Source organism: Rana temporaria, chromosome 2 (genome assembly GCF_905171775.1).
Source record: "Rana temporaria chromosome 2, aRanTem1.1, whole genome shotgun sequence".
NCBI lineage: Eukaryota > Metazoa > Chordata > Amphibia > Anura > Ranidae > Rana > Rana temporaria.
The window spans coordinates 538320991-538347833 of NC_053490.1; the positions used below are offsets into that span (position 1 = coordinate 538320991).

A 26843-nucleotide genomic window follows, 5' to 3' on the forward strand; every position below is an offset into this window, starting at 1 on the left:
ACAATGGTGAGATTTCCTGCAGTAGTTTGTGTCTCTGCCCCTCCCACAATGGTGAGATTTCCTGCAGTAGTTTGTGTCTCTGCCCCTCCCACAATGGTGAGATTTCCTGCAGTAGTTTGTGTCTCTGCCCCTCCCACAATGGTGAGATTTCCTGCAGTAGTTTGTGTCTCTGCCCCTCCCACAATGGTGAGATTTCCTGCAGTAGTTTGTGTCTCTGCCCCTCCCACAATGGTGAGATTTCCTGCGGTAGTTTGTGTCTCTGCCCCTCCCACAATGAGATTTCAATCAATGTTCTGTCAATGTTGCAAGTGATCACAATGTAATGTTAGAAAAATATTTTAGGGTGAACCTCCGCTTTAACCACTTAAGCCCCGGACCAATCTGCTGCCTAAAGACCCAAGGGGTTTTTATAGTTCGGGACTGCGTCGCTTTAACAGACAATTGCGCGGTCGTGCGACGTGGCTCCCAAACAAAATTGGTAATTTTTTCCCCACAAATAGAGCTTTCTTTTGGTGGTATTTGATCACCTCTGCGGTTTTTATTTTTTGCGCTATAAACAAAAATAGAGCCACAATTTTGAAAAAAATGCAATATTTTTTACTTTTTGCTATAATAAATATCCCCCAAAAACATATATAAAAAAAAAAAATTTCCTCAGTTTAGGCCGATACGTATTCTTCTACCTATTTTTAGTAAAAAAAATCGCAATAATCGTTTATCGGTTGGTTTGCGCAAAATTTATAGCGTTTACAAAAAAAGGATTTTTGTACTCACCGTAAAATCCATTTCTCTGAGTTCATAGACGGACACAGCCTTCATTGACCTTAGGGTTATGTTCCTCCTACCAGGAGATTTTAGGCAGAATTCTTACAGCACTTAAGGTGTTAAAACTTTCCTTCATGCCGCTCCTCCCAGGGGGCGTGGCTCCCCCAGGCATAACCCACACCCTGCTCCAGCAGCTTCAGTTCGTAACAAGCAGTACAAACCAAGGAGGGTTGGGTGCTGTGTCCGTCTATGAACTCAGAGAAATGGATTTTACGGTGAGTACAAAAATCCTTTTTTCTCTTTCGTTCATAGACGGACACAGCATCCTTTGACCTTAGGGACGTCCCCAAGCAGTGTCAAAAAACGAGGGGTGGGAAAAATAACACCGCAAACAACAGGTTACACCCCAAACAAAACCGGAGTTACTCAACGGAGGAACTCCAACCTTAAACTGCCGCCTGTAACACCCTGCGGCCGAATGAGGCATCAGAAGATGCACTCACATCCACCTTATAAAACTTTGAAAAAGTGTGGACCGACGACCAGGTCGCAGCCTTACACACCTGTAACACAGAGGCTTGGTGTCGGAAAGCCCAGGAGGCTCCAATCGCCCTGGTCGAATGCGCCGTGACCCGAAAGGGAGGCGCCCGCCCCTTCAGGGCGTAGGCCTGAAGCACAACCTGTCGGATCCACCTGGAAATGGTGGCCGACGAGACTGCCAGGCCCTTACTGGGACCGGACACAGACACGAACAGCGAGTCCGACTTCCGGAACGGAGCTGTCGCCGACAAGTAAACTCGAAGGGCCCGAACCACATCTAGAGAATGTAAAACGGCTTCCTTCGGGTTCTTCGGCTGAGGACATAATGATGGAACAACAATGTCCTCGTTAATGTGAAAGGCCGAAACGACCTTCGGAAGAAAAGAAGGTCGCGGGCGCAGCACCGCCTTATCCTGATGGATGACCAAGTAGGGGGCCTTGCAAGACAAGGCCGCCAGTTCAGACACTCGTCTGATAGAGGTAATAGCTACCAGAAAGACCACCTTCTGCGACAAAGTCAGCAAGGGGATCTCCCGAATGTCCTCAAAGGGGGCACGCTGAAGCGCCGAGAGGACCAAGTTCAAGTCCCAAGAAGGTAGCGGAGGGCGCACCGGGGGGGCCACATGCCGGACCCCCTGCACAAACGTGCGAACCAAAGAGTGCGCTGCCACGGGACGCTGAAAATAAACAGCCAGAGCAGAAATCTGACTCTTGATCGTACTCAAGGCAAGAGCCTGGTCCACTCCCCGCTGTAGGAACAGCAGGATCCGGGACACCACGTAAGTACGGGGGTGCCACTTCATCTCCTCACACATAGAGATGTATGCTTTCCATGTACGATGATAAATTTTTCGAGAAGTGGACTTCCGTGCACGCATCATGGTAGAGATTACCGGGCCCGACAGGCCCCGGTCCTTCAGTACCTGGTTCTCAACAGCCACGCCGTTAAAGCCAGTGACCGTAAAGCAGGATGGAAGATCGGGCCCTGAGACAGGAGATCTTCCCTCAGAGGCAGGCGCCAGGGGGCGTCTGCCACCAGACGTACCAGGTCCGCGTACCAAGAGCGACGCGGCCAATCTGGGGCGATCAGGATTGTTGGAATCCCTTCGGCTTCCACCCTGCGCAGCAGGCGGGGTAGGAGCCTTAGAGGAGGGAAGGCGTAAATCAGGTGATATTGACCCCAGGGAGCCACTAACGCGTCTGACGCGTCTGTCCACGGGTCCCTTGACCTGGCCACAAACCGTGGTACCTTCCGATTGAGACGGGACGCCAGAAGGTCCACGTCTGGAGTGCCCCATTTTTGGCACAGGATCTGAAAAACCTCCGGGTGGAGAGACCACTCCCCTTGATCCAGAGTCGTGCGACTTAGGAAGTCGGCTTGCCAATTCAGAACTCCCGGAATGTATACCGCTGACAGGGCCGGAACGGACCTTTCGGCCCACCGAAGTATGTGAGCGACCTCCGTCGCCGCGGCCGAGCTCCTTGTGCCGCCCTGATGATTGACGTACGCCACGGCCGTGGCGTTGTCGGACTGGATCCTGACAGGACGGCCCTGCAGCTCCAGGGACCACCTGACAAGGCACAGCTTGATCGCTCGGAGCTCCAGGATATTGATCGGCAGGCGGGACTCCTCCTGAGTCCAGCGCCCCTGGGCTGACTGGGTGCCCCAGACGCCCCCCCAGCCGAAGAGGCTGGCATCCGTCGTGACCACTGTCCAGCGGCACGGAAGAAAAGACTTCCCGGACCGAAGCACCGGAGACGTCAGCCACCATGCCAGGGAAGACTTGGCCAGATGGCTCAACCGAATCTGGCGATCCAGAGAAGATGGGACCCTGTCCCATCGTGACAGAATCTCCTTCTGTAGTACCCTGGTGTGGAATTGGGCATACGGAACCGCCTCGAAGGAGGCCACCATCAGACCCAGAACCCGCATGCAGAAGCGAAGAGACGACCACTTCTGGGTCGACAACTGTCTCACTGCAGATTGCAGGGTCCGCAGTTTTTCCGATGGGAGGAACACTTTTGCCTCCCCCGAATCCAAAACCAGCCCCAGGTGTTCCAGCCTCTGGGACGGAACCAACACTGATTTTTTGAGATTCAGAAGCCAGCCGAACTCCTGCAGAGTCCGACACGTGATGGACACGTCCTCCTCCAACTCTGAGCTTGAAGAAGCTCTCAGGAGAAGGTCGTCCAGGTATCCCACGATAGCGATCCCTCGCTGCCTTAGCAAGGCCAGGATCGGGGCGAGCACCTTGGTGAACACCCGTGGTGCCGACGCCAGCCCGAACGGGAGGGCCACGAATTGATAGTGGTCCTCCCCGATCGCAAAACGCAGATACCTTTGGTGGCTTGTGCAAACGGGGACATGCAGGTATGCGTCCATGATGTCCAAGGACGCCATGAAGTCCCCCTGGTGGAGGGCCGCTATGATAGAACGGACCGACTCCATCCTGAATCGCTGCACCTTGACAAAGGAGTTGAGGGCCTTTAGGTCCAGGACAGGGCGAACCCCTCCCTTCTTGGGAACCACGAACAGATTGGAGTAGAACCCCCGAAACCGTTCCAGCGAGGGAACCGGCACAACCACCCCTCTGTCCAGAAGATCCTGGACAGCCCCGGACAGGGCTAGCCGCCGATCCTGAGGAAGCTGGAGGTTGGATGGAAAAAATCTGTTTGGGGGACAAGAGAGGAACTCTATCTTGTACCCCGAGGCGACCACCTCGCAAACCCAACGGTCGGTCAGAAGAGAGTTCCACCGATCCGCGAAGTCGTGAAGCCGTCCCCCCACCCGAGACCCGGGCGGGGGCAGACCTTCATGCGGAAGCAGGCTTGTCCGCAGGCTTGTTTGGTTTGTTAAACCAGGGGCGCTTACGCCCGGCAGCAGGGGCTTTTTCCCCTTGCGGACCTTTTCCAGCCGCGCTGGGCGCACGAAAAAACCGCTTAGGGGTAGTAAAAGTAGGACCTTGCTTGCGGCGAGGTTCCTTACCCTTCCCCGACTGAGGGAGCAAGGTGCTCTTACCTCCAGTGGCATCCTTAATGATGTCATCCAGGGATGCCCCAAAGAGCCGTCCGCCCTTAAAGGGCAAATCCACCAAGGCCTTTTTCGAGGACTGGTCAGCCGACCAGCACTTCAGCCATATAAGGCGGCGCAGAACCACTGCGTAGACAGAAGCCCTGGAAAGCAAAGGAATCGAATCCATAGCCGCCTCACAGAGAAACTTCTGACCCTGAATCAACTGCTCAGCCAGGTCCCTAGAGGACTCGGAAGCACCCTGGACCTCCAGATCCTGCAGCAGGAGCTTCGCCCTTTCAGTTAGCGTCTGAGCAACCAGGGCGCCGGCCAGAGCCGGCCTTACCGCCGAACCCACCACCGAGAACAGGGAGCGGGCCACGGCCTCCACTCTCCTATCAGCGGGGTCCTTGAAAGCAGGAGCCCCCTCCACAGGCAACGTAGTAGCCTTACTCAGTCTGGACACAGGAGGGTCCACCGACGGAGGAGTGACCCACTTTTTTAAAAAGTCCTCCTCCAGGGGGTAACGGGTAGCAAAGCTTTTAGGAACAGTAAAAGCCTTTTGCGGTGTATCCCATTCCTTATACAACAAATTGTCCAAATAAGGAACACAAGGGAATACCTTAGCGGTACGCGGTGGTTTGCGGAATCCAAAAGGGACTGACACCGCTGGTGTCTCCGCCACATCCTCTAAATGAAGAGTCTCACGTACCGCAGTTATAAGAGCTCCAACAAATTCCTTGTCAGCAGACTCCGCAGCAGAGTCATCCTCGCTGTCCATGTGGGTTAAGCCCGCATCCTCTGACATGACAGAACCAGAAGCAGCAACAGCGTTATCAGATTCTGCGTCAGAGATATCCCCAGAAACAGCCTCTGGGGGGGGGCGCTTTTTACCCCCCAACCGAGCACTGGCAGCTTCAAACCTGGTGAGAAAAGACTCCAGGACAGCCGACACCGATTCAACAGATGTGGCAGGGGGAGGGGCGCTAAGGGTTAATTCCGGCATTGTGAGGAATGAGGGGCCTGATTCAGGCTCCATATTGCAGCTGCCGTGTCACCCCCACTGCCAATGGCAGGAAAAAAGTCCCCCACAGGTCACCTCCCGGCCGCTAGAGCACAGTCTGGGGCCCCCTGAGACTCACCACCCCCCTGGTACAGCGCGGTCTGTGAAGGACAAGTGTGTGCTGAGGAGAAGCTGCAGCGCTGCGTCTGTCCCCTCAGATGATTCGCGGTCTTTTTTCCCCGCCGAAACGGCCACTAGAGGCCGAACTAGTGCTGAAAACGGCGCCGGCCACAAGAAAATGGCCGCCGAATAATACAAGCGCGGCTCCGGCAAAATGGCCGCCGTTGCGCAGTTTTAAAAAGACAGTGTACCCAAAAATGACAGTACACCAAAACAGTACACAGCACACACAAAAATGCCCAGAATGTCCACCACAGTCCCCTGCAGTGACACAGAACAGCCCCAGCCATACCCGAGTGAAAAAATATGAGCCCCAGGGAAAAAAAACCCCTGCACAGCCGTCACCCAAAGGGGGAAGGAGGGAGAGGAATAAGGGAGAGAGGAAAGCAGGGGAAAACCCTCAGTCGACCTCCCAAGGGAAAACATTCCAGCCAGACCACTTACCTGAGTAAGGGGCCACTACTTACCTGTCCTGCGACTACCCGGCTGGAGGTATCCCAGACAGAACCAACGTCCGCGAACGGCATGGCTGTCAGCCAGACACACTGTGACAAGGCCATAGAGACCGGTCATATGTGTGCCCTAGAACCTGAAGTTCCCCGGCCGCCCCTGGAGCAATGGGGCCTGTCGTGGACGTCCCAAAGCGGAGCTGAGGGCCGGCACACGCTCGAAGGCCGAACCTGGGGGGACTACAAGGGTCGAGGACCCAGCCTGTCACCCAGTCGGCTGTTGATAGAAGAATCGCAGGATTCAAAATAAAAATAAAATAAAAAAGCGAGAAAAAACTCGCAAAATGCAAAAAAATTTGCAAGAAAAAACTCCAGAGTCCAGGACTCCAGAGAGAGCCCGACTCTCCTGACGGTTAGGCAGAAACAAACTGAAGCTGCTGGAGCAGGGTGTGGGTTATGCCTGGGGGAGCCACGCCCCCTGGGAGGAGCGGCATGAAGGAAAGTTTTAACACCTTAAGTGCTGTAAGAATTCTGCCTAAAATCTCCTGGTAGGAGGAACATAACCCTAAGGTCAAAGGATGCTGTGTCCGTCTATGAACGAAAGAGAAATAGGGGATAGTTTTATTGCATTTTTTTTTTTTTTTACTACTAATGGCGACGATCAGCGATTTTTTTCGTGACTGCGACATTATGGCGGACACTTCGGACAATTTTGACACATTTTTGGGACCATTGTCATTTTTACAGCAAAAAATGCATTTAAATTGCATTGTTTATTGTGAAAATGACAGTTGCAGTTTGGGAGTTAAACACAGGGGGCGCTGTAGGAGTTAGTGTTCACTTAGTGTGTGTTTACAACTGTAGGGGGGTGTGGCTGTAGGACTGACATCATCGATCGAGTCTCCCCTATAAAAGGGATCACACGATCGATGCGCCGCCATAGTGAAGCACGGGGAAGCCGTGTTTACATACGGCTCTCCCCGTTCTTCAGCTCCGGGGAGCGATCGCGACGGAGCGGCTAGAAACGAATAGCCGCGCCGTCGTCCCGGATCGCTCCCCGAGGCTTACCGACCGCCGCATGTATCGATCGGACCCCCGACCCACGTCAAGCAGAGCACGTACATGTACGTGCATGTGCCTGTCCGTGCCATTCTGCTGACGTATATGTACATGAGGAGGTCGGCAAGTGGTTAAGGGTACTCGGGTGAGGGAGTGGAGGGGATCGTCCCCTCTCTCCCGGGGGGGGTGTAAAACTAGATGGGCAGATCAGACAGGCTGGCACTAGTGTTGGGTCATGCCAGGGAGAGCCGTGGATTTTTATTTTTTATTACCGTTGGCAGGCAGCATTACTCCACGCATGAGAGGAGAGGACGAGTGTACTCGGCACAAAGTAAATACACCCGCCCTGAGAGCGTTCACAAGGGTTATTCCCATACAATGCAGGCAGATCCGCTGCCCCCCTCCCCCTCCAGGGGTTCTCTGGTTGGCACTTTGCAGTGCGTTGGTCATGTGCTGCCTGGGGGGTGTGCAGCGTGTGATCTGCGGTTATCTCCAATATCCTGATAAAAAGCAGAACTTCATCTAGCAAAGGAAGCTGTAATAAAACGATCCTCCCTTAGAGACCGTCCAGAGGCTGATTCATCGGTGTGCATTGCTTGCGCGGGGGGGGGGGGGGGGTCGGGCTGCGTCACTCCGATACTGCCGGCAATACTTAGACCTCATACACACTATTGGATTTTCTGCAGATTTTTGTTTTCAGATTTACCAAAACCATGCAGTATGAGGTCAAACCTTAGGAGGTTCAATTTGTATGCAATCGGGCCGTCCCCCCGCACTACATGTTTTTTTTTTGGTAAATCTGAAGACAAAAATCTGCAGAAAATCTAATGTGTGTGTGTGTGTGGGGCTTTAGGCCCCTTTCACATTGAGGCGTTTTTCATGCGGTACAGCGCTAAAAATATTGCTGCTATACCGCATGAAAAAATCGTGCCCTGCAGGCTTCAATGTGAAAGCCCGAAGGCTTTCACACTGAAGTGGTGCGCTAGCAGGACCGTCCAAAAAGTCCTGCTAGCCGCATCTTTGGAGCGGTATAGGAGTGGGGGGGGGGGGTTTACCGCTCCTATACCGCGCTTTCCCATTGAAGTCAATGGGAAACCCCGATAATACCGCTCGCAATGCGCCTCTGCAGAGGTGCATTACGGGCGGTATTAACCCTTTTTCGGCAGCTAGCGGGGGTAAAAACCCTCACCACTAATATTGCGGTAAATACGACGGTATAGCGGCGCTAAAAATAGCGCTGCTATACCGTCACCGCACCTCCACTGCCCAATGTGAAAGGGGCCTTAGACTCTGCCAGGATTTCAAACCTGAATTTCAGCCCTTCAGTTGTGCGCAGTTGTACCAGCGTTCTGACGAGACCTGGCCCCCCCTGTCGAATAATGCCCGCCCTGTACTGCACACGCATAGTACGGAGCCGCCAAAAATTGCAATACGTTCCCGATGCTCGTGCAAGGGGCGGAGTAGTTCATGAATGAATGAAAAACTTATAAAGCGCGGCGCATGCGAACTGAATCGCTTCTGGGATGGGAGCGTGCGAGGGGTGGATGGCAACAGAAGGGGGCATATTTTTGTAACGATGGGCAGTGCAGGAAACTCAAACGCATCCCCTACACAAATATATCTCTGCAATTCTTCCGACACATGTTAAGGGCAACACTGGATATTTTCTCCTTTTTCCCCACCGTTCTCTGTAATCCCGAGAGATGGATGTGCTTGAAAATATGAGAAATGTTCAGACCAGCCCCGTCTGCCACCAACAACCCATCCCACGTCCAAAGTCACTTCCATCCCCTTTCTTCCCCATTCTGACGCTTAGTTTGAACTTCAAGTCGTCTTCACCACGTCTAGAGGCCTAAATCTATTAGGTTGCTGCCATGGCATTGGCTGATTAGCAATTTGTTTTGGCAAGCAATTGAACAGGTGTACCTAATAAAGTGGCCGGTGAGTGTAAATGTGATAAAGAGCACCTTCAATACCTTGTAGTGAACTAGATACAAAAAAAAAGTAGGCAGGGATGGTTTTTGCAATGATAAAAGGGCAACATCACACGCATTGACTAGTGTTTGAAAATGTGCACATCGGTGTAAACGGCCCTTTTATTTTTTGGTCCGATTTTCTTTGTTGATGGCCAATTCTTTACATTTTTATGCAATATATAAATGCTAAATTTTCTATAAACTGTATATGTTGTGCTCCTGTGTCCTGTATTCTGTCCCCTAACCAGTAGAGGGCGCTCTGTGTGTCCTGTATTCTGTCCTCTAACCAGTAGAGGGCGCTCTGTGTGTCCTGTATTCTGTCCTCTAACCAGTAGAGGGGGCTCTGTGTGTCCTGTATTCTGTCCCCCTAACCAGTAGAGGGTGCTCTGTGTGTCCTGTATTCTGTCCCCCTAACCAGTAGAGGGGGCTCTGTGTGTCCTGTATTCTGTCCCCCTAACCAGTAGAGGGGGCTCTGTGTGTCCTGTATTCTGTCCCCCTAACCAGTAGAGGGCGCTCTGTGATTCCTGTATTCTGTCCCCCTAACCAGTAGAGGGGGCTCTGTGTGTCCTGTATTCTGTCCCCCTAACCAGTAGAGGGGGCTCTGTGTGTCCTGTATTCTGTCCTCTAACCAGTAGAGGGTGCTCCTGTGTCCTGTATTCTGTCCTCTAACCAGTAGAGGGGGCTCTGTGTGTCCTGTATTCTGTCCCCTGGCCAGTAGAGGGGGCTCTGTGTGTCCTGTATTCTGTCCTCTAACCAGTAGAGGGCTCTGTGTGTCCTGTATTCTGTCCTCTAACCAGTAGAGGGCGCTCTGTGTGTCCTGTATTCTGTCCTCTAACCAGTAGAGGGTGCTCTGTGTGTCCTGTATTCTGTCCCCCTAACCAGTAGAGGGCGCTCTGTGTGTCCTGTATTCTGTCCTCTAACCAGTAGAGGGTGCTCTGTGTGTCCTGTATTCTGTCCTCTAACCAGTAGAGGGCGCTCTGTGTGTCCTGTATTCTGTCCTCTAACCAGTAGGGGGTGCTCTGTGTGTCCTGTATTCTGTCCCCCTAACCAGTAGAGGGTGCTCTGTGTGTCCTGTATTCTGTCCCCCTAACCAGTAGTGGGGGCTCTGTGTGTCCTGTATTCTGTCCCCTGGCCAGTAGAGGGGGCTCTGTGTGTCCTGTATTCTGTGTTCTAACCAGTAGAGGGGGCTCTGTGTGTCCTGTATTCTGTCCCCTGGCCAGTAGAGGGGGCTCTGTGTGTCCTGTATTCTGTGTTCTAACCAGTAGAGGGCGCTCTGTGTGTTTTGTCATCTGACCAGTAGAGGGGGCTCTATGTATCCTGTCCTCTAACCAGTAGAGGGCACTCTGTGTGTCCTGTATTCTGTCCTCTGACCAGTAGGGGGTGCGCTGTGTGTCCTGTATTCTGACCAGTAGAGGGGGCTCTATGTAGCCTGTCCTCTAACCAGTATAGGGTGCTGTGTTTGTCCTGTATTCTTACCTCTAACCAGTAGAGGGGGCTCTGTGGCTCCTGTATTCTGTCCTCTAACCAGTAGAGGGGGCTCTATGGTTCCTGTATTCTTTCCTCTAACCAGTAGGGGGTGCTGTGTTTGCTTGTCCTGTTTTCTGTCCTCTAACCAGTAGAGGGTGCTCTGTGTGTCCTGTATTCTGTCCTCTGGTCAGTAGAGGGTGCTCTGTGTGTCCTGTATTCTGTCCTCTAACCAGTAGAGGGGGCTCTGTGTGTCCTGTATTCTGTCCTCTAACCAGTAGAGGGTGCTCTGTGTGTCCTGTATTCTGTCCTCTAACCAGTAGAGGGTGCTCTGTGTGTTCTGTATTCTGTCCTCTAACCAGTAGAGGGTGCTCTGTGTGTCCTGTATTCTGTCCTCTAACCAGTAGAGGGCTCTGTGTGTCCTGTATTCTGTCCTCCAACCAGTAGAGGGTGCTCTGTGTGTCCTGTATTCTGTCCTCTAACCAGTAGAGGGCTCTGTGTGTCCTGTATTCTGTCCTCTAACCAGTAGAGGGTGCTCTGTGTGTCCTGTATTCTGTCCTCTAACCAGTAGAGGGTGCTCTGTGTGTCCTGTATTCTGTCCTCTAACCAGTAGAGGGGGCTCTGTGTGTCCTGTATTCTGTCCCCCTAACCAGTAGAGGGTGCTCTGTGTGTCCTGTATTCTGTCCCCCTAACCAGTAGAGGGCGCTCTGTGTGTCCTGTATTCTGTCCCCCTAACCAGTAGTGGGGGCTCTGTGTGTCCTGTATTCTGTCCCCTGGCCAGTAGAGGGCGCTCTGTGTGTCCTGTATTCTGTCCTCTAACCAGTAGAGGGCGCTCTGTGTGTCCTGTATTCTGTCCTCTAACCAGTAGAGGGTGTCCTGTATTCTGTCCTCTAACCAGTAGAGGGTGCTCCTGTGTCCTGTATTCTGTCCTCTAACCAGTAGAGGGGGCTCTGTGTGTCCTGTATTCTGTCCCCTGGCCAGTAGAGGGGGCTCTATGTGTCCTGTATTCTGTGTTCTAACCAGTAGAGGGGGCTCTGTGTGTCCTGTATTCTGTCCCCTGGCCAGTAGAGGGGGCTCTGTGTGTCCTGTATTCTGTCCTCTAACCAGTAGAGGGCTCTGTGTGTCCTGTATTCTGTCCTCTAACCAGTAGAGGGCGCTCTGTGTGTCCTGTATTCTGTCCTCTAACCAGTAGAGGGGGCTCTGTGTGTCCTGTATTCTGTCCCCCTAACCAGTAGAGGGTGCTCTGTGTGTCCTGTATTCTGTCCCCCTAACCAGTAGAGGGTGCTCTGTGTGTCCTGTATTCTGTCCCCCTAACCAGTAGAGGGGGCTCTGTGTGTCCTGTATTCTGTCCCCCTAACCAGTAGTGGGGGCTCTGTGTGTCCTGTATTCTGTCCCCTGGCCAGTAGAGGGGGCTCTGTGTGTCCTGTATTCTGTGTTCTAACCAGTAGAGGGGGCTCTGTGTGTCCTGTATTCTGTCCTCTAACCAGTAGAGGGCGCTCTGTGTGTCCTGTATTCTGTCCCCTGGCCAGTAGAGGGCGCTCTGTGTGTCCTGTATTCTGTGTTCTAACCAGTAGAGGGGGCTCTGTGTGTCCTGTATTCTGTCCCCTGGCCAGTAGAGGGGGCTCTGTGTGTCCTGTATTCTGTGTTCTAACCAGTAGAGGGCGCTCTGTGTGTTTTGTCATCTGACCAGTAGAGGGTGCTCTATGTATCCTGTCCTCTAACCAGTAGAGGGCACTCTGTGTGTCCTGTATTCTGTCCTCTGACCAGTAGGGGGTGCGCTGTGTGTCCTGTATTCTGACCAGTATAAGGGGCTCTATGTAGCCTGTCCTCTAACCAGTATAGGGTGCTGTGTTTGTCCTGTATTCTTACCTCTAACCAGTAGAGGGGGCTCTGTGGCTCCTGTATTCTGTCCTCTAACCAGTAGAGGGGGCTCTATGGTTCCTGTATTCTTTCCTCTAACCAGTAGGGGGTGCTGTGTTTGCTTGTCCTGTTTTCTGTCCTCTAACCAGTAGAGGGGGCTCTGTGTCCTGTATTCTGTCTTCTAACCAGTAGAGGGTGCTGTGTTTGTCCTGTATTCTGTCCTCTGGTCAGTAGAGGGCGCTGGTGTTTTACTTATGTTATTTCCTCCATCTTTGTGCCATGCAGGGAGCAGTCCATGTCCACCGTGGGGTTCTGTGTGGTCAGCACTCAGAAGAGGTGTTACCCGCTGGAAGATGCCACTCATATTGCCTTGCGTGAGTCTCCTTCACTCTGCTGAACCCCGAGTTGTTATCCCATTTATATCGCCCCTCATTTTACTTGTGTTTAGGAGGACCTCCGATTTATAAGATCTCTCAGGAGATGGATAAATGAAGGGGGCGTGGCTACCAATCAAAATTCAGACACAATTTTCATTATTATACATTTTTTTTTTTCTTTTTATCGTAACGATTGAATGGTAAACAATTTTTAATGAATCTGAAACAAATTCTAACCAAACGAATGATCTCGATTTCACACTTGAGGTTGAATTGGAAACCTATTGCAATAGATAGAGTGAGGTATGAAAGTGAAATGGATTATTCCAGGGCTCGACAAATCCCGGGCGCCAGGTTTTTTTTTTGTGAGCTGGCGCCATCTGGTGGTGGCCGTTGGTATTACAAGTTAAGCATTACAAGTTAAACAGCAATTCTAATGTAATTTTTCACTATTTTTCACTGTCATCTTCTTCCCTCTAATCAGAACCCCCAAACATGATATATATTTTTTATCCTAACACCCTAGAGAATAAAATGGCGATCGTTGCAATACTTTCTGTCAAGCCGTATTTGCGCAGCGGTCTTACAAGCGCACTTTTTGGGGGAAAAATTACACTTTTTTTAATTAAAAAATAAGACAACAGTAAAGTTATCCCCATTTTTTTTTTAATATTATGAAAGATAATGTTACGCCGAGTAAATTGATACCCAACATGTCACGCTTCAAAATTGCGTCTGATCGTGGAATGCCGACAAACTTTTACCCTTTAAAATCTTCATAGGCGACGTTTAAAAAAATCTACAGGTTGCATGTTTTGAGTTACAGAGGAGGTCTAGGCTCTAGGGCTAGAATTATTGCTCTCGCTCTACCAATCGCGGCGATACCTTACATGTGTGGTTTGAACCCCGTTTACATATGCGGGCGCTGCTCACGTATGTGTTCGCTTCTGCGCGCGAGCTCGTCGGGACGGGGCGCGTTTTCTGGCTCCTAACTTTTTTAGCTGGCTCCTAGATTCCAAGCAAATTTGTCAAACCCTGGCTTATTCTTACTTTATAGAATAGAAAAGAGTAAATCAAACTCCATACAAATTAAAGGAATAGAATATTTTATTTTTTATTCTATTCTATAAAGCGGCCCTAGGTAGGAATCTTCATCTTATTTCACTTCTATCTCTTCTTGTATTTATTGCAATATGTTTTCATTTCACGTTCATTTTTGAATTCGTATTCATTTTTTTTTTTTTTTTTTTTTTTATTCGAAAATTAAAAAATATATGAAACAAATTTTCAAAAACAAATCCTTTTAACAACGAATATGACGAAACAAAATTATTAACTTAAAGGGGTTGTAAAGGTAGTAATTTTTTTTATTTTTTTCCCCCTAAATATCTTCCGTTACCTTAGTGCAGTCCTCCTTCACTTACCTCATCCTTCCATTTTGCTTTTAAATGTCCTTATTTCTTCTGAGAAATCCTCACTTCCTGTTCTTCTGTCTGTAACTCCACACAGTAATGCAAGGCTTTCTCCCTGGTATGGAGTGTCGTGTTCGACCCCTCCCTTGGACTAACAGTCAGGACCCTCTCTTATTTTGTAGAGAAAGGAGCTGTGTGTTAGAGAGTGTCCTGACTCTCCTGCTCGCCCCCTCAAGAGGCTTTCTCCACACCCGGAAGAAAGCCTCGCATTACTGTGTGGAGTTACAGACAGAACAGGAAGTGAGGATTTCTCAGAAGAAATAAGGACATTTAAAAGCAAAATGGAAGGATGAGGTAAGTGAAGGAGGACTGCACTAAGGGAAAGGAAGAGATTTAGGGGGAAAAAATTTCTTTACAACCCTGTTTATCCGAAAACATTTTTTTTTCTTTTTTTTTTTTCTTTTTGTGCACATCTCTTTTGCAAAGTAACATTGTTTAAAGGCATTGATCAGATGGGAAATAGAAATATACAATGTAACATTGTTTATAAACAATCTCCCATCTGATCAATGTTTACAAACAATGTTACTTTGTATCTCTCTACTTCCAGTCTGATCAATGTTTATAAACAATGTTGCATTGTATCTTTCCATCTCCCATCTAATCAATGTTTATAAACATTGCTCAGACCGGAAGTAGAGCAAATACAAAGTAACATTGTTTGTTAACACATTGATTAGACTGGAAGTGGAGATACAAAGTAACATTGTTTATAAACATTGATCAGACAGGAGATAGAGAGATACAAAGTAACATTGTTTATAAACATTGATCAGACAGGAGATAGAGAGATACAAAGTAACATTGTTTATAAACATTGATCAGACAGGAGACAGAGAGATACAAAGTAACATTGTTTATAAACATTGATCAGACAGGAGATAGAGATACAAAGTAACATTGTTTATAAACATTGATCAGACAGGAGATAGAGAGATACAAAGTAACATTGTTTATAAACATTGATCAGACAGGAGATAGAGAGATACAAAGTAACATTGTTTATAAACACTGATCAGACGGGAGATAGAGAGATACAAAGTAACATTGTTTATAAACATTGGTCAGACAGGAGATAGAGAGATACAAAGTAACATTGTTTATAAACATTGATCAGATGGGAGATAGAGAGATACAAAGTAACATTGTTTATAAACATTGATCAGACAGGAGATAGAGAGATACAAAGTAACATTGTTTATAAACATTGATCAGACAGGAGACAGAGAGATACAAAGTAACATTGTTTATAAACATTGATCAGACAGGAGATAGAGATACAAAGTAACATTGTTTATAAACATTGATCAGACAGGAGATAGAGAGATACAAAGTAACATTGTTTATAAACATTGATCAGACAGGAGATAGAGAGATACAAAGTAACATTGTTTATAAACACTGATCAGACGGGAGATAGAGAGATACAAAGTAACATTGTTTATAAACATTGGTCAGACAGGAGATAGAGAGATACAAAGTAACATTGTTTATAAACATTGATCAGATGGGAGATAGAGAGATACAAAGTAACATTGTTTATAAACATTGATCAGACGGGAGATAGAGAGATACAAAGTAACATTGTTTATAAACATTGATCAGACGGGAGATAGAGAGATACAAAGTAACATTGTTTATAAACATTGATCAGATGGGAGATGGAAAGATACAAAGTAACACTGATCAAGTTCTGAGGGTTTTACAACCCCTGTAATAATGAACATGGTTCCTGTGCATTGTGTGTGTGTGGGGGGGGGGGGGGGGGTGTGTTGGGGGGGGGGGTGTTTATCATTCGATGTGTATGTATCTCACATTGTCTCCCATCCTGCAGGCACAGTGCGGAGGTTCCTGGAGTCACATGGAAGCGCTCTGGAGAAAGTGGTATTTGCAGTCACAGAGCAGGAAGAGGTATCTTGAAAGATTAGAATCTTTCTTTTTATTTTTTTTATTTTTTTTTTATATTTTCTAACCTCCCAGTCACCTTTTCATAATGCTCCGATTGCTGCGCTTTTCCCAGCGCTGATCATCTTTTCCTGATGCAAATTGGTTGAACTCAACACAAATCTTCATTTTTATTTTTTTATTTTATTTTTTTTATTTTTATTTTCCAGTTCAAACATGAACAAAGCACCAAGAACAAAAGAAAATTGGCCCAAAATGTAATATTAAAAATAAAATGGCTTTTATCACATTTAACCACTTGCTTACTGGGCACTCCTCGCCCCCCCCCCTTCCTGCCCAGGCCAATTTTCAGTTTTCAGCGCTGTCACACTTTGAATGACGATTGCGCGGTCATACAACACTGTACCAAAATGATATTTTTATGATTTTTTTTTTTTTTTTTATACCACACAAATGGAGCTTTATTTTGGTGTTATTTACCGTATATACCGGTACTCGAGTATAAGCCGGGTTTTTCAGCACATTTTTTTTAATTTTTTTTTTTTGCTGAAAATGCCCCCCTCGGCTTATAAGTCACCTTTTTGCGCCTGATCTCCTGGACTTTGGGGACCTGGTACCCGCCACATGTAGCCCCACTCTTTTTCTACAAGTGTGCAAAGTTTGTTGGCCGGGGAGCACCGTTTTTTATTTTATTTTTATTTTATTTTTTTACAAAGCCAGGCACCCCTTCCATAGACTCACTTGTTAAACGTCAGTCTAGGCATGGGCACAGTGAGGCATGGACACAGTGAGGCATACAGATGGACACCCTAGGCTTATACTCGAGTCAATACGTTTTCCCAGTTTTATGTTGTAATATTAGGTGCCTCGGCTCATACTCTAGTACAGGCATACCCCGCTTTAAGTACACTCACTTTACATACCCCCGAGTGTATGTAAAGTGCCTTACAAGTACTGTACAGACATTTTGCAGCTGCAGTAGAAGGAGCTGAAGCTTCGAGAGCATAGTCCGCCCTGTTCCAGTGTGCGCCTGACACCCCCACTACAGCCCCTGAGATCTCAACGACAGCTCCTGACACCCCAAATACAGCCCCTGACCCCCTACTACACCCTAGAAGTGAAAAAAGGTATTGTTAAACTTTAAGTAAATTTTCGTTTTACATACATGCTCTGGTCCCATTGTGTACTTAAAAGTGGGGTATGCCTGTATATACTGTAATCGCCACTGCGGTTTCTATTATTTTGCTAAACAAAGACCACATTTTTTCTCTGATCAGGAGGCACTGGTGGTGTGGCTCTGATCAGGGGGCACTGGTGGTGTGGCTCTGATCAGGGGGCACTGGTGGTGTGGCTGTGATCAGGGGGCACTGGTGGTGTGGCTGTGATCAGGGGGGCACTGGTGGTGTGGCTGTGATCAGGGGGGCACTGGTGGTGTGGCTCTGATCAGTGGGGCACTGGTGGTGTGGCTCTGATCAGGGGGCACTGGTGGTGCGGCTGTGATCGGGGGGGCGCTGGTGGTGCGGCTGTGATCGGGGGGGGCACTGGTGGTGCGGCTGTGATCGGGGGGGCACTGGTGGTGCGGCTGTGATCGGGGGGGCACTGGTGGTGCGGCTCTGATCGGGGGGCACTGGTGGTGCGGCTGTGATCGGGGGGGCACTGGTGGTGCGGCTGTGATCGGGGGGCACTGGTGGTGCGGCTGTGATCGGGGGGGCACTGGTGGTGCGGCTGTGATCGAGGGGGGCACTGGTGGTGCGGCTCTGATCGGGGGGGGCACTGGTGGTGCGGCTCTGATCGGGGGGGGCACTGGTGGTGCGGCTCTGATCGGGGGGGGCACTGGTGGTGCGGCTCTGATCGGGGGGGGCACTGGTGGTGCGGCTCTGATCGGGGGGGGCACTGGTGGTGCGGCTCTGATCGGGGGGGGGCACTGGTGGTGCGGCTCTGATCGGGGGGGCACCTTGGAAGGTGAAGTCCCCAGCTCTTCCTTGTGTGAGCTGGCGCCATCTGGTGGTGGCCGTTGGTATTACAAGTTAAGCATTACAAGTTAAACAGCAATTCTAATGTCATTTTTCACTATTTTCACTGCCATATTCTTCCCTCTAATTAGAACCCCCAAACATTATATATATTTTTTATCCTAACACCCTAGAGAATAAAATGGCGATCGTTGCAATACTTTCTATCACGCCGTATTTGTGCAGCGGTCTTACAAGCGTACTTTTTTGGGAAAAATTACACTTTTTTTAATTAAAAAATAAGACAACAGTAAAGTTATCCCCATTTTTTTTATATTATGAAAGATAATGTTACGCCGAGTAAATTTATACCCAACATGTCGCGCTTCAAAATTGCGTCCGCTCGTGCAATGGCGACAAACTTTTACCCTTTAAAATCTTCATAGGCGACGTTTTAAAAAAATCTACAGGTTGCATGTTTTGAGTTACAGAGGAGGTCTAGGGCTAGAATTATTGCTCTCGCTCTACCAATCGCGGCGATACCTCACATGTGTGGTTTGAACACTGTTTACATATGCGGGCGCTGCTCACGTATGTGTTCGCTTCTGCGCGCGACCTCGTCGGGACGGGGCGCGTTTTCTGGCCCCTAACTTTTTTAGCTGGCTCCTAGATTCCAAGCAAATTTGTCAAACCCTAGGAAAGGATCTGTGATGTTCTTCTCTCGGCAGATGGAAACTTTGTTTTTTTTTTTTTTTTTTTTCAGGCTACTTATTTGCGACTGCTGCCCTTGTATTTCCCTCGCTCCCAGTGGGAGGAGCAAAGCTCCCTGCCCCTCCTACCGCCTGATATCGGCAACGCTGATGGTGAGCCGATTGTGCCGGAGCGACAGATCCGAATTAGTGAGAAACCCGGTGCACATGAAGGTCAGTTCTGCTATAAATAATCCGTGTTTTATGTATTTCCTGAAATCTCTCCCACCTTAGTGCCTCGGCGTTCTTGTACCTCACTGACTGTTTATTATGAGAGGAGGCGGAGCCGTCTTTAGTTTTATCTCTGGGCTCCTCCTACAAAGTTACAATGTTAGTCTGATCTCTGGGCTCCTCCTACAAAGTTACAGTCTGATCTCTGGGTTCCCCCTACAAAGTTACAATGTTACAGTCTGATCTCTGGGCTCCTCCTACAAAGTTACAATGTTACAGTCTGATCTCTGGGCTCCTCCTACAAAGTTACCGTCTGATCTCTGGGCTCCTCCTACAAAATTACAATGTTAGTCTGATCTCTGGGCTCCTCCTACAATGTTACAGTCTGATCTCTGGGCTCCTCCTACAAAGTTACAATGTTAGTCTGATCTCTGGGCTCCTCCTACAATGTTACAGTCTGATCTCTGGGCTCCTCCTACAATGTTACAGTCTGATCTCTGGGCTCCTCCTACCAAGTTACAGTCTGATCTCTGGGCTCCTCCTACAATGTTACAGTCTGATCTCTGGGCTCCTCCTACAAAGTTACAATGTTACAGTCTGATCTCTGGGCTCCTCCTACAATGTTACAGTCTGATCTCTGGGCTCCTCCTACAAAGTTACAATGTTACAGTCTGATCTCTGGGCTCCTCCTACAAAGTTAGTCTGATCTCTGGGCTCCTCCTACAATGTTAGTCTGATCTCTGGGCTCCTCCTACAATGTTACAGTCTGATCTCTGGGCTCCTCCTACAAAGTTACAATGTTACAGTCTGATCTCTGGGCTCCTCCTACAAAGTTAGTCTGATCTCTGGGCTCCTCCTACAATGTTAGTCTGATCTCTGGGCTCCTCCTACAATGTTACAGTCTGATCTCTGGGCTCCTCCTACAAAGTTACAATGTTACAGTCTGATCTCTGGGCTCCTCCTACAATGTTACAGTCTGATCTCTGGGCTCCTCCTACAAAGTTACAATGTTACAGTCTGATCTCTGGGCTCCTCCTACAAAGTTACAATGTTACAGTCTGATCTCTGGGCTCCCCCTACAAAGTTACAATGTTACAATCTGATCTCTGGGCTCCTCCTACAATGTTACAGTCTGATCTCTGGGCTCCTCCTACAAAGTTACAATGTTACAGTCTGATCTCTGGGCTCCCCCTACAAAGTTACAATGTTACAGTCTGATCTCTGGGCTCCCCCTACAAAGGAGGGGTCCAGAGATCAGACTGTAACATTGTAACTTTGTAGGAGGAGCCCAGAGATCAGACTGTAACTTTGTAGGAGGAGCCCAGAGATCAGACTGTAACTTTGTAGGAGGAGCCCAGAGATCAGACTGTAACATTGTAACTTTGTAGGAGGAGCCCAGAGATCAGACTGTAACTTTGTAGGAGGAGCCCAGAGATCAGACTGTAATATTGTAACTTTGTAGGAGGAGCCCAGAGATCAGACTGTAACATTGTAACTTTGTAGGAGGAGCCCAGAGATCAGACTGTAACATTGTAACTTTGTAGGAGGAGCCCAGAGATCAGACTAACTTTGTAGGAGGAGCCCAGAGATCAGACTGTAACTTTGTAGGAGGAGCCCAGAGATCAGACTGTAACATTGTAACTTTGTAGGAGGAGCCCAGAGATCAGACTGTAACATTGTAGGAGGAGCCCAGAGATCAGACTGTAACTTGTAGGAGGAGCCCAGAGATCAGACTGTAACATTGTAACTTTGTAGGAGGAGCCCAGAGATCAGACTGTAACATTGTAGGAGGAGCCCAGAGATCAGACTGTAACTTTGTAGGAGGAGCCCAGAGATCAGACTGTAACATTGTAACTCTGTAGGGGGAGCCCAGAGATCAGACTGTAACATTGTAACTTTGTAGGAGGAGCCCAGAGATCAGACAGTAACTTTGTAGGAGGAGCCCAGAGATCAGACTGTAACTTTGTAGGAGGAGCCCAGAGATCAGACTGTAACATTGTAACTTTGTAGGAGGAGCCCAGAGATCAGACTAACTTTGTAGGAGGAGCCCAGAGATCAGACTGTAACTTTGTAGGAGGAGCCCAGAGATCAGACTGTAACTTTGTAGGAGGAGCCCAGAGATCAGACTGTAACTTTGTAGGAGGAGCCCAGAGATCAGACTGTAACTTTGTAGGAGGAGCCCAGAGATCAGACTGTAACATTTGTAACATTGTAGGAGGAGCCCAGAGATCAGACTGTAACTTTGTAGGAGGAGCCCAGAGATCAGACTGTAACATTGTAACTTTGTAGGAGGAGCCCAGAGATCAGACTGTAACATTGTAACTCTGTAGGGGGAGCCCAGAGATCAGACTGTAACATTGTAACTTTGTAGGAGGAGCCCAGAGATCAGACTGTAACTTTGTAGGAGGAGCCCAGAGATCAGACTGTAACTTTGTAGGAGGAGCCCAGAGATCAGACTGTAACATTGTAACTCTGTAGGAGGAGCCCAGAGATCAGACTGTAACATTGTAACTCTGTAGGGGGAGCCCAGAGATCAGACTGTAACATTGTAACTTTGTAGGAGGAGCCCAGAGATCAGACTGTAACTTTGTAGGAGGAGCCCAGAGATCAGTAGGTAACTTTGTAGGAGGAGCCCAGAGATCAGACTGTAACATTGCAACTTTGTAGGAGGAGCCCAGAGATCAGACTGTAACTTTGTAGGAGGAGCCCAGAGATCAGACTGTAACTTTGTAGGAGGAGATCAGACTAACTTTGTACGAGGAGCCCAGAGATCAGACTGTAACTTTGTAGGAGGAGCCCAGAGATCAGACTGTAACATTGTAGGAGGAGCCCAGAGATCAGACTGTAACATTGTAACTTTGTAGGAGGAGCCCAGAGATCAGACTGTAACATTGTAACTTTGTAGGAGGAGCCCAGAGATCAGACTGTAACATTGTAACTTTGTAGGAGGAGCCCAGAGATCAGGCTGTAACTTTGTAGGAGGAGCCCAGAGATCAGACTGTAACATTGTAACTTTGTAGGAGGAGCCCAGAGATCAGACTGTAACATTGTAACTTTGTAGGAGGAGCCCAGAGATCAGACTGTAACTTTGTAGGAGGAGCCCAGAGATCAGACTGTAACATTGTAACTTTGTAGGAGGAGCCCAGAGATCAGACTGTAACATTGTAACTTTGTAGGAGGAGCCCAGAGATCAGACTGTAACTTTGTAGGAGGAGCCCAGAGATCAGACTGTAACATTGTAACTTTGTAGGAGGAGCCCAGAGATCAGACTGTAACTTTGTAGGAGGAGCCCAGAGATCAGACTGTAACTTTGTAGGAGGAGCCCAGAGATCAGACTGTAACTTTGTAGGAGGAGCCCAGAGATCAGACTGTAACATTGTAACTTTGTAGGAGGAGCCCAGAGATCAGACTGTAACTTGTAGGAGGAGCCCAGAGATCAGACTGTAACATTGTAACTTTGTAGGAGGAGCCCAGAGATCAGACTGTAACATTGTAACTCTGTAGGGGGAGCCCAGAGATCAGACTGTAACATTGTAACTTTGTAGGAGGAGTCCAGAGATCAGACTGTAACATTGTAGGAGGAGCCCAGAGATCAGACTGTAACATTGTAACTCTGTAGGAGGAGCCCAGAGATCAGACTGTAACTTTGTAGGAGGAGCCCAGAGATCAGACTGTAACTTTGTAGGAGGAGCCCAGAGATCAGACTGTAACATTGTAACTTTGTAGGGGGAGCCCAGAGATCAGACTGTAACATTGTAACTTTGTATAGGAGGAGCCCAGAGATCAGAATGTAACATTGTAACTTTGTAGGAGGAGCCCAGAGATCAGACAGTAACTTTGTAGGAGGAGCCCAGAGATCAGACTGTAACATTGTAACTTTGTAGGAGGAGCCCAGAGATCAGACTGTAACTTTGTAGGAGGAGCCCAGAGATCAGACTGTAACTTTGTAGGAGGAGCCCAGAGATCAGACTGTAACTTTGTAGGAGGAGCCCAGAGATCAGACTGTAACATTGTAACTTTGTAGGAGGAGCCCAGAGATCAGACTGTAACATTGTAACTCTGTAGGAGGAGCCCAGAGATCAGACTGTAACATTGTAACTCTGTAGGAGGAGCCCAGAGATCAGACTGTAACATTGTAACTTTGTAGGAGGAGCCCAGAGATCAGACTGTAACTTTGTAGGAGGAGCCCAGAGATCAGTAGGTAACTTTGTAGGAGGAGCCCAGAGATCAGACTGTAACATTGCAACTTTGTAGGAGGAGCCCAGAGATCAGACTGTAACTTTGTAGGAGGAGCCCAGAGATCAGACTGTAACTTTGTAGGGGGAGATCAGAGATCAGACTGTAACATTGGCTTTATGCCAAGTTTCCGCTCACCAGCTAAAAGTTGAAATCAGGCTTCCATCTGGAGAACATGCTTGGTATGCTGATGGGGGAGGGGGTGGTGGTTGGTTTTCAGGGATGTTAAAGGACAGGTGTCCCTCTTGGACATTCCTTGTATCTTCCTGCTGTGGTGACACCGGTAACATTTTGTGTTTCTTTGTCACAAGGAAAGAGATTGATTGTCCCCAATAGAGAGCGTGAAAGAGACACTGTAGCCCTTCCACACACTATCAGAAGAAAATCATGTTCTGGGTAGAAGAAAATTTAAATTTTGTGTGTGGTGTTTATTCCTTTTTTTTTTTTTTCCAGATGACACAGATGAAGAGGAGGGGCTGGATCATGACTTGTGTCTGATTGGCTCGCACGCCTTTGCTCGCATGGAAGGGGATGTCGACAAACAGCGACGCCTTGCACTCCAGGGACAGCTGTCAGGGGCCACTCTACAGAAGCAGCATCAAAGGAAGTGAGTATACGGGGGTGGGGGGAGGATATCAGAGGGGGGGGTAGTGGATATTGAAGGATAGTATACAGGGGGGGAGGATATTGGAGGATAGTATACAGGGGGGGAGGATATTGGAGGATAGTATACAGGGGGGGAGGATATTGGAGGAAGGGAGTATACAGGAGGAGGAGGATGAGGATATTGGAGGAGGGGAGTATACAGGGGGAGGAGGATGAGGATATTGGAGGAGGGGAGTATACAGGGGGAGGAGGATGAGGATATTGGAGATGGGGAGTATACAGGGGGAGGAGGATGAGGATATTGGAGGAGGGGAGTATACAGGGGGAGGAGGATGAGGATATTGGAGGAAGGGAGTATACAGGGGGAGGAGGATGAGGATATTGGAGGAAGGGAGTATACAGGGGGAGGAGGATGAGGATATTGGAGGAAGGGATTATACAGGGGGAGGAGGATGAGGATATTGGAGGAGGGGAGTATACAGGGGGAGGAGGATGAGGATATTGGAGGAGGGGAGTATACAGGGGGAGGAGGATGAGGATATTGGAGATGGGGAGTATACAGGGGGAGGAGGATGAGGATATTGGAGGAGGGGAGTATACAGGGGGAGGAGGATGAGGATATTGGAGGAAGGGAGTATACAGGGGGAGGAGGATGAGGATATTGGAGGAAGGGAGTATACAGGGGGAGGAGGATGAGGATATTGGAGGAAGGGATTATACAGGGGGAGGAGGATGAGGATATTGGAGGAGGGGAGTATACAGGGGGAGGAGGATGAGGATATTGGAGGAGGGGAGTATACAGGGGGAGGAGGATGAGGATATTGGAGGAGGGGAGTATACAGGGGGAGGAGGATGAGGATATTGGAGATGGGGAGTATACAGGGGGAGGAGGATGAGGATATTGGAGGAGGGGGTATACAGGGGAGGAGGATGAGGATATTGGAGGAGGGGGTATACAGGGGAGGAGGATGAGGATATTGGAGGAGGGGAGTATACAGGGGAGGAGGATGAGGATATTGGAGGAGGGGAGTATACAGGGGGAGGAGGATGAGGATATTGGAGGAAGGGATTATACAGGGGGAGGAGGATGAGGATATTGGAGGAGGGGAGTATACAGGGGGAGGAGGATGAGGATATTGGAGGAGGGGGTATACAGGGGAGGAGGATGAGGATATTGGAGGAGGGGAGTATACAGGGGAGGAGGATGAGGATATTGGAGGAGGGGGTATACAGGGGAGGAGGATGAGGATATTGGAGGAGGGGAGTATACAGGGGAGGAGGATGAGGATATTGGAGGAGGGGAGTATACAGGGGGAGGAGGATGAAGATATTGGAGGAAGGGATTATACAGGGGGAGGAGGATGAGGATATTGGAGGAGGGGAGTATACAGGGGGAGGAGGATGAGGATATTGGAGGAAGGGATTATACAGGGGGAGGAGGATGAGGATATTGGAGGAAGGGATTATACAGGGGGAGGAGGATGAGGATATTGGAGGAGGGGAGTATACAGGGGGAGGAGGATGAGGATATTGGAGGAAGGGAGTATACAGGGGGAGGAGGAGGAGGAGGATATTGGAGGAGGGGAGTATACAGGGGGAGGAGGATGAGGATATTGGAGGAGGGGAGCATACAGGGGGGAGGAGGATGAGGATATTGGAGGAAGGGAGTATACAGGGGGAGGAGGATGATGATATTGGAGGAGGGGGAGTATACAGGGGGAGGAGGATGAGAATATTGGAGGAGGGGAGTATACAGGGGGGAGGATATTGGAGGCTATCAGAGGAAAGGAGTATAAGGGAGGGGGGATATTGGAGGCTATCAGAGGAAAGGAGTATAAGGGAGGGGGGATATTGGAGGAAGGGAGCATATCGGAGGAGGGGAGTATACAGGGTCGAGTAGGATATTGGTGGAAGGGAGTAATACAGGGGGAGGGCATCAGAGGAAGGGAGTATATAGGGCGAGGATATTGGAAAAAGGGAGTATACAGGGGTATATAGGGGGTGGGGGGGATATTAGAGGGAGGGGAGAATTACAGAGGGGGATGATATCGGAGCAAGGCAGTATACAGGGTGGGAGGGTATTAGAGGAGGGGAGTATGCAGGGGGAGGGTATGGGTGGAAGGGAGTATAATAGGGGGAGGATATGGAAGGAAGGGAGTATACGGGGGAGGATATTGGAGGAGGAGAGTATACAGGGGGGAGGATATTGGAGGAGGGGAGTATTTAGGGGGGGGGATATTGGAGGAGGGGAGTATACAGGGGGAGGAGGATGATATTGGAGGAGGGGAGTATACAGGGGGAGGAGGATTAGGATATTGGAGGAGGGGAGTATACAGGGGGGGGTATTGGAGGAGGGGAGTATACAGGGGGAGGGAATGATTTCGTAGGAAGGGAGTATACAGGGGGGATGATTTAGGGGAAGGGAGTACACAGTGGGGGTGGATCAGGAATCGCAGACGGTGGAGATTGGGGGACTGTAGAATAGTATATATACCTCCTTTATCCTGTTGGGTGAGTGGCATCCGCTGGTCATAGGAACTGGCAGTGATCTCTCTCTTTGCTATTGGAAAGAATTACAAACTGAAAAAAGTCAACACTGAATAATCTCTGTGTGAAAGAAAAGATATCCCAACATTGAGCTGCTTGTCTTACATGTTCTCCTATTTCATATAAAAGATCCGGGCAGCACCCGGGATACCTGAACACAAACAAAACGTCAATCGTATGATGGGACCCATATCTTCTTTATATAAAGCCGTGTAATAGTGATAGAAAACCATGTCCACCCCACACCTTGTACATAAGAATAACACTCCCCAGGAGGTATGACCCCCCCCCCCCCCTCCCTAAGCTATAGGTAGGTCAACACGCCTGAATTCAGAATATCGCTTCCCCCATCCCGGGAGTAATGACGATTAAACAATCTCTACTTGATTAGCTGCAGGGCATGGGTCAAATGGATGTTTCCTTAAAGGGAACCTGTCTCTTGCCTATTCAATTACATAGGGGGGGGGGGGCTTGTTGGCCCCTTTTTGTAGTAGCAGTACATTTTTAAAAGAAGAAAAAAAA

At 48.9% G+C, this 26843-nt stretch overlaps 1 protein-coding gene across 1 annotated transcript in view; it reads left to right on the forward strand.

Annotated features, from left to right (window-relative positions):
* The window catches only part of GDAP2 (ganglioside induced differentiation associated protein 2), a 78712-nt gene that overhangs the window by 5562 nt on the left and 46307 nt on the right, over positions 1 to 26843 (forward strand). The window contains exons 4-7 of the mRNA XM_040339224.1: positions 12592 to 12680; positions 15990 to 16066; positions 18776 to 18935; positions 23622 to 23775. Coding sequence (XP_040195158.1) covers positions 12592 to 12680; positions 15990 to 16066; positions 18776 to 18935; positions 23622 to 23775 — 480 coding nt within the window. The remainder of the gene's footprint in view (positions 1 to 12591; positions 12681 to 15989; positions 16067 to 18775; positions 18936 to 23621; positions 23776 to 26843) is intronic.